We start from the raw sequence: 12,412 nt of genomic DNA on the forward strand, positions 1-12,412 counted from the left end.
AAAAAAAAATTTGTAAAAAGAATTTACAAATACAGCAAGACTCGACCAAAGCAGAGTAGTCGAAAATAAACATGATTTCGTGAACCCCAACAAATTGGGTTTTGACTCAAATTTGGCAATTCCAGTAATAATTATTCAAATTAAATCACAGAAAATATATTTTAGTGTGTGGGTTAAGCAATATTCAGTTTGCTGAATATTGTGCATGGGTATTGGATTTAGAAAATGACACCTGTGTATACCTGTGCTTAAACAGTAATATTTGCATCACACTTAGTTAAGTGGTGAAAAGAGAAAATTAGATATGGTAAATGGACTCTGAGCTATGTGCCAAACTTTGCATCCGTGTGGATACACTGCAAAAAAATAAAATAAACAAAAAACAAACAAAAAATAAGTCAGTCTTATCAAGTATCTTAGTCTTAATCTTATTTCTATTACTTTTCCTAAATGAGACAAAAAAATCGAGGTGAGAAAGTTTGACAGATTTTTCACCCTGTTCTTTGTGTCCCAGCTGCCTGTTAGACGAGGCTGAATTTGGGTCCCCTGGGAAACCACGCACTGAGGACACCGTTCTACTGCACCGTCCCCTGCCCTGTTCCCTGCCCCGTTCCCTGTCCCCTGTCCCCTGTCCCCTGTCCTTTTCCCTGTCCCGTGTCCTGTTCCGTCCCGTGTCCTGTTCCCTGTTCCCTGTTCCCTGTCCCGTGTCCTGTTCCCTGTTCCCTGTCCCGTGTCCTGTTCCCTGTCCCGTGTCCTGTTCCGTCCCGTGTCCTGTTCCCTGTCCCGTGTCCTGTTCCCTGTTCCATGTCCTGTTCCCTGTCCCGTGTCCTGCCCCCACAGCCCACGGCTGTCATTCTCTCCTCATCCTCATCCTGTACATTGTTACGAATTGTAATATATATTTTTAAAGATTATAATTTATACACAAGGGTATAATATAATGTTTTGTATCAGTCTTATATAAAGCTGTTTTTAATGTGTGCTGTTTGTCTGTTTGTTCACCAAAGGTTTCTTGGACACGGTTTTCAGTCTTCCACATTTGGGCAAATGCATTTGGGATGTGCTCATTGTTTTAATAATAGTACTTGGACGAGCATGTTGTCTTCACAGAGCACTGATCATAGAAAGGTTTAGTTATTCAGTGTCCTGAGCTACACTTGAACCACACATCTTGTCATTGCACAGGACAGTAGATTAGAGTGAAGATTTGTTTTAATACAGACACTCCCGATACAATCAATACTGTCCAACTGCTGCATTTTTAAGAAATACACCAGTGTCCTTTCTGTTTAAAGCTGAGTTCATTGTTTTGAAATATCAGATGTTTCCTGAGAGGGAAATGTATCCTAATGCCGTTGTGATGTTTATAAGGGACTGGTTCAACTGGCCAAAAAACCCGACCTCAATAAACCATCAGTTACAAATATACAGCTTTTCTCCCCGTTTCTAAGCCCCAACTCTCACTGCACTCACTGTGGAACCCCTCCGTGTGAAGGACTCAAAGAGCTGTCTTAAAGATGTAGAGATAAACTAGCGGCAGTCCTCCATTTCTATAAGCAATCCCATTACCTTTCCCCTGACCCACATGCACTATGTACTACTTTATGTCCTGTAAATATCAACAGAAATCCTGCCTGTGACGATGCAAACAGGAGCGGTTAACATTACATTACATTATTGGCATTTGGCAGACTCCCTTATCCAGAGTGACGTACAGTTGATTAGACTAAGCAGGAGACAATCCTCCCCTGGAGCAATGCAGGGTTAAGGGCCTTGCTCAAGGGCCCAACAGCTGTGCGGATCTTATTGTGGCTACACTGGGATTCGAACCACCGACCTTGTGTTTCCCAGTCATTTACCGTAACCACTACGCTACAGGCCGCCCCCTAACTGCTTATTATGAATTTGCACATTAAGTTGATTGTGTACTCTGGGATTTTTCAGGTCATTACCTCTTACCCCAAGGAGGAGTGGTGTGCACTCCTCCTTGGGGTGTAATTAAATCAGTTTGTTTCCCCGAGGCTGTAAACCAAGTTTGCTGAATACCCCAGATGTCAAAGTTAGCATAACGCTCCTGACTTCAGATTTGGCACGCAGTTAACCGGGGAACAGGTGAAACAAGTTTTAACAGCCGCTGTTTGAAGGAGAGGTGTAGCAGCCGCACTTCTGAGGGGCTCATGGGAGGCTGCTGCATTCTAGCCTCTGATGCAAATCCCAGGGATGTGGGCCTAAACTGTGTTGCACAGTACTGTATATAAAATGTATTTCTTCACATTTATCATTAGCATTTCACTCCTCATCCATTTTAACATTAATTAATTATTTAATAATATATTTAGTAATTTAATATTCAATATAGTTCTACAAATTCATAGCAAGAACCATAAAAACCATCCTTTATTTTTTGTCTACTGCCACAGTATTTGGCGAAAGACTATGGTCTTCTCACTTCTCGTTCCTCAACCAATTTAACAAGAAAAAACATTGCATTTTTGGGACATTTGTTCAGTATTTGGATGAAATCTATTTTTCTGCAAACATTTTTCCCCAAATAAGTTATATTCAATTTAATTCTTCATATTTATCATTAGCATGTAATTCCTCATTCATTGTGAAAACCATACTTAATTATTTCTTTATTTGCCCAATAGTTTGACCAAAGACTATTGACTTATGTATACTTCTGATTCTCTGTTTTTCCCCATACATGTCTAGAAAAAATTAGATTCAAGTTAATTCATAATATTCATCATAAGCACCGCAATCCTAATAAAAACTCAAGCTTAATTCATTTTCAATTTTTTCACTTCTTGGGGAAAATAATAGCATATACACTTCTGTATTTTTTTTTAAATAACTTATAATCAATTGAATTAGTCATATTTATCATAAGCATCACAAGCCTCATCCATTTCAACAATAAAAACCAGACTTTATTTATTTTCCATTTTTTCATTTTGTGGAGAAACATTGTTTTCCCAACAAAAGTCTTTGGATATGTTCAATAAAATGTATTTCATCTTATGTATCATGAGCATGTACTTTCTCGCGCATTTCAACAATAAACACCTATATTACATTTTTGTCCATTTTATTCACTTTCTTGTCTTATCGATTTTTCTGACTTTCTCCAAGCACTGTTTTTCCTCATGAATTTCTTGAAAGATGTTAAATTCAAGGTATTTCTTCATATTTAGAATATTTTCACAATTCTCATCCATTTCTTGTGTATGTACTTTCTCACGCAAAATAAATAGGTTTCAATGAATTTCTTCATATTCATCACATGCATCTGATTCTGCATCCATTTCACCAATAAAACCTCATTTTTATTTTTTTGGACCATTTTCTCAGTTTTTGGACATAAGACTATTTATTGTCTTATGTATTTTTGTGATTACCAAATAACCAAAAAAAATAGTTTTTGCATCATAAATATATCAAAATACAAGGTTGTCAATTTATGTCTTCATATTTATGATACTCATCCAATTCTGCCTCCATTTCACCAATAAAGGCTCATTTTAATTTTTTTGACCATTTTCTCAGTGTTTGGACAAAAGACTATTGTCTTATGTATTTTTCTGCCTTCCAGAAAAAAAGGTTTGTCATCATGAATGTCTTAAAATACATAGGTTTAAATTTATTTCTTCATTTTCATATGCATCCTATTCTGCGTCCATTTCACCAATAAAACCTCATTTAAATGTTTTTGACCATTTTCTCAGTGTTTGGACATAAGACTATTGTCTTATGTATTTTCCTGCCTTCCAAAAAAAAGGTTTTTCATCATAAATGTCTCAAAATACATATCTTTCAATTTATTTCTTCCTATTTATGATACTCATCCTATTCTACATCCATTTCACCAATAAAACCTCATTTTAATTTTTTGGACCATTTTTTCAGTGTTTGGACATAAGACTATTGTCTTATGTATTTTCCTGCCTTCCAAAAAAAAAGGTTTTTCATCATAAATGTCTCAAAATACATATCTTTCAATTTATTTCCTCATATTCACCGTATGCATCCTATTCTGCCTCCATTTCACCAATAAAACCTCATTTTAATTTTTTTGACCATTTTCTCAGTGTTTGGACATAAGACTATTGTCTTATGTATTTTTCTGACTTCCACAAAAAAAGGTTTTTCATCATAAATGTCTCAAAATACAAGGTTGTCAATTTATTTCCTCATATTCACTGTATGCATCCTATTCTGCCTCCATTTCACCAATAAAACCTCATTTTTATTTTTTTGACCATTTTCTCAGTGTTTGGACATAAGACTATTGTCTTATGTATTTTTCTGACTTCCACAAAAAAAGGTTTTTCATCATAAATGTCTCAAAATACAAGGTTGTCAATTTATTTCCTCATATTCATTGTATGCATCCTCTTCTGCCTCCATTTCACCAATAAAACCTCATTTTAATTTTTTTGACCATTTTCTCAGTGTTTGGACATAAGACTATTGTCTTATGTATTTTTCTGACTTCCACAAGAAAATAGTTTTTGCATCACAAATGTCTCAAAATACAAATCTTCAATTTATTTATTCCTATTTATGATACTCATCCTATTCTACATCCATTTCACCAATAAAACCTCATTTTAATTTTTTTGACTATTTTCTCAGTGTTTGGACATAAGACTATTGTCTTATGTATTTTTCTGACTTCCACAAAAAAAGGTTTTTGCATCATAAATGTCTCAAAATACATATTGTCAATTTATTTATTCCTATTTATGATACTCATCATATTCTACATCCATTTCACCAATAAAACCTCATTTTTATTTTTTTGACCATTTTCTCAGTGTTTGGACATAAGACTATTGTCTTATGTATTTTTCTGACTTCCACAAAAAAATAGTTTTTGCATCATAAATGTCTCAAAATACATATCTTTCAATTCATTTCTTCCTATTTATGATACTCATCCTATTCTGCCACCATTTCACCAATAAAACCTCATTTTAATTTTTTGGACCATTTTTTCAGTGTTTGGACATAAGACTATTGTCTTATGTATTTTCCTGCCTTCCAAAAAAAAGGTTTTTCATCATAAATGTCTCAAAATACATATCTTTCAATTTATTTCCTCATATTCATCGTATGCATCCTATTCTGCCTCCATTTCACCAATAAAACCTCATTTAAATTTCTTTGACCATTTTCTCAGTGTTTGGACATAAGACTATTGTCTTATGTATTTTTCTGACTTCCACAAAAAAAGGTTTTTTCATCATAAATGTCTCAAAATACATATCTTGAAATTTATTTCTTCCTATTTATGATACTATTTATGATACTCATCCTATTTTCTCAGTGTTTGGACATAAGACTATTGTCTTATGTATTTTTCTGCCTTCCACAAAAAAAGGTTTTTGCATCATATTTGTCTCAAAATACATATCTTCAATTTACTTCTTCCTATTTATGATACTCATCCTATTCTGCATCCATTTCACCAATAAAACCTCTTTTAAATTTTTTTGACCATTTTCTCAGTGTTTGGACATAAGACTATTGTCTTATGTTTTTTTCTGACTTTCACAAAAAAAGGTTTTTGCATCATAAATGTCTCAAAATACATATCTTCAATTTATTTATTCCTATTTATGATACTCATCTTATTCTACATCCATTTCACCAATAAAACCTCATTTTTATTTTTTTGACCATTTTCTCAGTGTTTGGACATAAGACTATTGTCTTATGTATTTTTCTGACTTCCACAAAAAAAATGTCTCAAAATACATATCTTTCAATTTATTTATTCCTATTTATGATACTCATCCTATTCTGCCTCCATGATACTCATCCTATTCTGCCTGACTTCCACAAAAAAAATGTCTCAAAATACATATCTTTCAATTTATTTATTCCTATTTATGATACTCATCCTATTCTGCCTCCATTTCACCAATAAAACCTCATTTTATTTTTTTTGACAATTTTTTCAGTGTTTGGACATAAGACTATTGTCTTATGTATTTTCCTGCCTTCCAAAAAAAGGTTTTTCATCATAGATGTCTCAAAATACATATCTTTCAATTTATTTCCTCATATCCATCGTATGCATCATATTCTGCCTCCATTTCACTAATAAAACCTCATTTTAATTTTTTTGACCATTTTCTCAGTGTTTGGACATAAGACTATTGTCTTTTGTACTTTTATGACTTCCACAAAAAAAGGTTTTTGCATCATATTTGTCTCAAAATACATATCTTCAATTTACTTCTTCCTATTTATGACACTCATCCTATTCTGCATCCATTTCACCAATAAAACCTCATTTTTATTTTTTTGACCATTTTCTCAGTGTTTGGACATAACACTATTGTCTTATGTATTTTCCTGCCTTCCAAAAAAAAGGTTTTTCATCATAAATGTCTCAAAATACATATCTTTCAATTTATTTCCTCATATTCATCGTAGGCATCCTATTCTACACCCATTTCACCAATAAAACCTCATTTAAATTTTTTTGACCATTTTCTCAGTGTTTGGACATAAGACTATTGTCTTATGTATTTTTCTGACTTCCACAAAAAAATAGTTTTTGCATCATAAATGTCTCAAAATACATAGCTTTCAATTTATTTCCTCATATTCATCGTATGCATCCTATTCTGCCTCCATTTCACCAATAAAACCTCATTTTATTTTTTTTACCATTTTTTCAGTGTTTGGACATAAAACTATTGTCTTATGTATTTTTCTGACTTCCACAAAAATAGGTTTTTGCATTATAAATGTCTCAAAATACATATCTACAATTTATTTATTCCTATTTATGATACTCATCCTATTCTGCCTCCATTTCACCAATAAAACCTCATTTTATTTTTTTTACCATTTTTTCAGTGTTTGGACATAAAACTATTGTCTTATGTATTTTTCTGACTTCCACAAAAATAGGTTTTTGCATCATAAATGTCTCAAAATACATATCTTTCAATTTATTTCCTCATATTCATCGTATGCATCCTATTCTGCCTCCATTTCACCAATAAAACCTCATTTTAATTTTTTTGACCATTTTCTCAGTGTTTGGACATAAGACTATTGTCTTATGTACTTTTATGACTTCCACAAAAAAAGGTTTTTGCATCATATTTGTCTCAAAATACATATCTTCAATTTACTTCTTCCTATTTATGATACTCATCCTATTCTGCATCCATTTCACCAATAAAACCTCATTTTAATTTTTTTGACCATTTTCTCAGTGTTTGGACATAAGACTATTGTCTTATGTATTTTCCTGCCTTCCAAAAAAAAGGTTTTTCATCATAAATGTCTCAAAATACATATCTTTCAATTTATTTCCTCATATTCATCGTAGGCATCCTATTCTACATCCATTTCACCAATAAAACCTCATTAAAATTTTTTTGACCATTTTCTCAGTGTTTGGACATAAGACTATTGTCTTATGTACTTTTATGACTTCCACAAAAAAAGGTTTTTGCATCATTTTTGTCTCAAAATACATATCTTCAATTTACTTCTTCCTATTTATGATACTCATCCTATTCTGCATCCATTTCACCAATAAAACCTCATTTTAATTTTTTTGACCATTTTCTCAGTGTTTGGACATAGGACTATTGTGTTATGTATTTTCCTGCCTTCCAAAAAAAAGGTTTTTCATCATAAATGTCTCAAAATACATATCTTTCAATTTATTTCCTCATATTCATCGTAGGCATCCTATTCTGCCTCCATTTCACCAATAAAACCTCATTTAAATTTTTTTGACCATTTTCTCAGTGTTTGGACATAAGACTATTGTCTTATGAATTTTTCTGACTTCCACAAAAAAATAGTTTTTGCATCATAAATGTCTCAAAATACATATCTTTCAATTTATTTCCTCATATTCATCATATGCATCCTATTCTGCCCCCATTTCACCAATAAAACCTCATTTTAATTTCTTTGACCATTTTCTCAGTGTTTGGACATAAGACTATTGTCTTATGTATTTTCCTGCCTTCCAAAAAAAAGGTTTTTCATCATAAATGTCTCAAAATACATATCTTTCAATTTATTTCCTCATATTCATCGTAGGCATCCTATTCTGCCTCCATTTCACCAATAAAACCTCATTTTAATTTTTTTGACCATTTTCTCAGTGTTTGGACATAAGACTATTGTCTTATGTATTTTTCTGACTTCCACAAAAAAAGGTTTTTGCATCATAAATGTCTCAAAATACATATCTTCAATTTATTTATTCCTATTTATGATACTCATCTTTTTCTACATCCATTTCACCAATAAAACCTCATTTTTATTTTTTTGACCATTTTCTCAGTGTTTGGACATAAGACTATTGTCTTATGTATTTTTCTGACTTCCACAAAAAAATAGTTTTTGCATCATAAATGTCTCAAAATACATATCTTTCAATTTATTTCCTCATATTCATCGTATGCATCCTATTCTGCCTCCATTTCACCAATAAAACCTCATTTTAATTTTTTTGACCATTTTCTCAGTGTTTGGACATAAGACTATTGTCTTATGTATTTTTCTGACTTCCACAAAAAAAGGTTTTTGCATCATAAATGTCTCAAAATACATATCTTCAATTTATTTATTCCTATTTATGATACTCATCTTATTCTACATCCATTTCACCAATAAAACCTCATTTTTATTTTTTTGAACATTTTCTCAGTGTTTGGACATAAGACTATTGTCTTATGTATTTTTCTGACTTCCACAAAAAAATAGTTTTTGCATCATAAATGTCTCAAAATACATATCTTTCAATTTATTTCCTCATATTCATCGTATGCATCCTATTCTGCCTCCATTTCACCAATAAAACCTCATTTTAATTTTTTTGACCATTTTCTCAGTGTTTGGACATAAGACTATTGTCTTATGTACTTTTATGACTTCCACAAAAAAAGGTTTTTGCATCATATTTGTCTCAAAATACATATCTTCAATTTACTTCTTCCTATTTATGATACTCATCCTATTCTGCATCCATTTCACCAATAAAACCTCATTTTAATTTTTTTGACCATTTTCTCAGTGTTTGGACATAAGACTATTGTCTAATGTATTTTCCTGCCTTCCAAAAAAAAGGTTTTTCATCATAAATGTCTCAAAATACATATCTTTCAATTTATTTCCTCATATTAATCGTAGGCATCCTATTCTACATCCATTTCACCAATAAAACCTCATTTAAATTTTTTTGACCATTTTCTCAGTGTTTGGACATAAGACTATTGTCTTATGTACTTTTATGACTTCCACAAAAAAAGGTTTTTGCATCATTTTTGTCTCTAAATACATATCTTCAATTTACTTCTTCCTATTTATGATACTCATCCTATTCTGCATCCATTTCACCAATAAAACCTCATTTTAATTTTTTTGACCATTTTCTCAGTGTTTGGACATAGGACTATTGTGTTATGTATTTTCCTGCCTTCCAAAAAAAAGGTTTTTCATCATAAATGTCTCAAAATACATATCTTTCAATTTATTTCCTCATATTCATCGTAGGCATCCTATTCTGCCTCCATTTCACCAATAAAACCTCATTTTAATTTTTTTGACCATTTTCTCAGTGTTTGGACATAAGACTATTGTCTTATGAATTTTTCTGACTTCCACAAAAAAATAGTTTTTGCATCATAAATGTCTCAAAATACATATCTTTCAATTTATTTCCTCATATTCATCATATGCATCCTATTCTGCCCCCATTTCACCAATAAAACCTCATTTTAATTTCTTTGACCATTTTCTCAGTGTTTGGACATAAGACTATTGTCTTATGTATTTTTCTGCCTTCCAACAAAAAAGGTTTTTCATCATAAATGTCTCAAAATACATATCTTTCAATTTATTTCCTCATATTCATCGTATGCATCCTAGTCTGCCTCCATTTCACCAATAAAACCTCATTTAAATTTTTTTGACCATTTTTTCAGTGTTTGGACATAAGACTATTGTCTTATGTATTTTTCTGCCTTCCACAAAAAAAGGTTTTTCATCATAAATGTCTCAAAATACATATCTTCAATTTATTTATTCCTATTTATGATACTCATCTTATTCTACATCCATTTCACCAATAAAACCTCATTTTAATTTTTTTGACCATTTTCTCAGTGTTTGGACATAGGACTATTGTCTTATGTATTTTCCTGCCTTCCAAAAAAAAGGTTTTTCATCATAAATGTCTCAAAATACATATCTTTCAATTTATTTCCTCATATTCATCGTAGGCATCCTATTCTGCCTCCATTTCACCAATAAAACCTCATTTTAATTTTTTTGACCATTTTCTCAGTGTTTGGACATAAGACTATTGTCTTATGTATTTTTCTGACTTCCACAAAAAAAGGTTTTTGCATCATAAATGTCTCAAAATACATATCTACAATTTATTTATTCCTATTTATGATACTCATCCTATTCTGCCTCCATTTCACCAATGAAACCTCATTTAAATTTTTTTGACCATTTTCTCAGTGTTTGGACATAAGACTATTGTCTTGTGTATTTTTCTGACTTCCACAAAAAAAGGTTTTTGCATTATAAATGTCTCAAAATACATATATCTACAATTTATTTATTCCTATTTATGATACTCATCCTATTCTGCCTCCATTTCACCAATAAAACCTCATTTTATTTTTTTTTACCATTTTTTCAGTGTTTGGACATAAGACTATTGTCTTATGTATTTTTCTGACTTCCACAAAAAAATAGTTTTTGCATCATAAATGTCTCAAAATACATATCTTTCAATTTATTTCCTCATATTCATCGTATGCATCCTATTCTGCCTCCATTTCACCAATAAAACCTCATTTTAATTTTTTTGACCATTTTCTCAGTGTTTGGACATAAGACTATTGTCTTATGTATTTTTCTGACTTCCACAAAAAAAGGTTTTTCATCATAAATGTCTCAAAATACAAGGTTGTCAATTTATTTCCTCATATTCATCGTAGGCATCCTATTCTGCCTCCATTTCACCAATAAAACCTCATTTTAATTTTTTTGACCATTTTCTCAGTGTTTGGACATAAGACTATTGTCTTATGTATTTTTCTGACTTCCACAAGAAAATAGTTTTTGCATCACAAATGTCTCAAAATACAAATCTTCAATTTATTTATTCCTATTTATGATACTCATCCTATTCTACATCCATTTCACCAATAAAACCTAATTTTTATTTTTTTGACTATTTTCTCAGTGTTTGGACATAAGACTATTGTCTTATGTATTTTTCTGACTTCCACAAAAAAAGGTTTTTGCATCATAAATGTCTCAAAATACATATTGTCAATTTATTTATTCCTATTTATGATACTCATCATATTCTACATCCATTTCACCAATAAAACCTCATTTTATTTTTTTGACCATACACTCTTATGTCCAAAAGTCTTTTGTGATTTCTGCACAAAAAAAGGTTTTTTCATCAAAAATGTCTCAAAATATTTTTGCACATTATTATCTTATGTTTTTTTCTGATTTCCAAAAAAAAAAAAAAATTCTGATTTTTTGCAAATACTTTTTCCCCCATGAATGCCTTGAAATATGTTGTATTCAATTAAATTCATATTTATAATAAGCATTGCAATCCATTCAAAGAATAAAAACTCAAGCTTAATTTATTTCCCATTTTTTCACTTCCTGGGGAAAATAATAGGGTATTATCTCATGTATTTCTCAGATTTACAGCTAACATAATTTACCACCAAACTGTACAAAAGCTTCCCATTTAGTTTGAATTCTACTCTTGAGAGCATGGAATTAGTTTTTAAATTGACTCACTGCCACCTAGTGGCTGCCAAATAAACCATTCTGACTTACAAGGAGAGCACATCAGGTTATTATACCAAATTATATATATATGTATAACAGAATGATATTGGCTTTTGGAATCTATTCTAATGTAACTCAGATGTCTTCTTTATTTTACAACATATTATTAATAGCAACTGTGGCAGAATCAGCGATGTAGCATACTGGTTATGGAGCTATGGTTGTTGGTTGTTTCTGCAGTAGGACATTTGTACCCTTGACCAGCATACATAAAACATAAATTACTTCAGTAAAGCACTATCCAGCAGTACAGTAAAGTGATTGCATGTAAAAAATATTGTAAAATATAAGTCTATTTTTATTCACAGTATTTTGTTTTGATACAGAAAAAGCAAAAAGTCCTTTCACCTCTATGCCTGACTCAGGGCAATCGACCAATCAGGGCAAGTGTTGATTTTGTATTCGGCTTGGATATTTATAAATAAACAGGGCAATAAATTAGCATATTGTTGAGTAGTTCACTCTCTGTGGGCATGACGACCTCACAAAGTTTCATATATCATCCATGTAATATTGCCAAAAGGCA

At 31.4% G+C, this 12,412-nt stretch overlaps 1 protein-coding gene across 1 annotated transcript in view; it reads left to right on the top strand.

The window, feature by feature from the left end:
* LOC133116857 (von Willebrand factor D and EGF domain-containing protein-like) overlaps positions 1–647 on the top strand; it is a 65,040-nt gene extending 64,393 nt beyond the window's left edge. The window contains 1 exon segment of the mRNA XM_061226853.1: positions 515–647. Coding sequence (XP_061082837.1) covers positions 515–535 — 21 coding nt within the window. The 3' untranslated portion in view covers positions 536–647.
* Positions 648–12,412: the final 11,765 nt, after the last annotated feature.

The sequence above is a fragment of the Conger conger genome, chromosome 17, assembly GCF_963514075.1.
Source record: "Conger conger chromosome 17, fConCon1.1, whole genome shotgun sequence".
Lineage (NCBI taxonomy): Eukaryota > Metazoa > Chordata > Actinopteri > Anguilliformes > Congridae > Conger > Conger conger.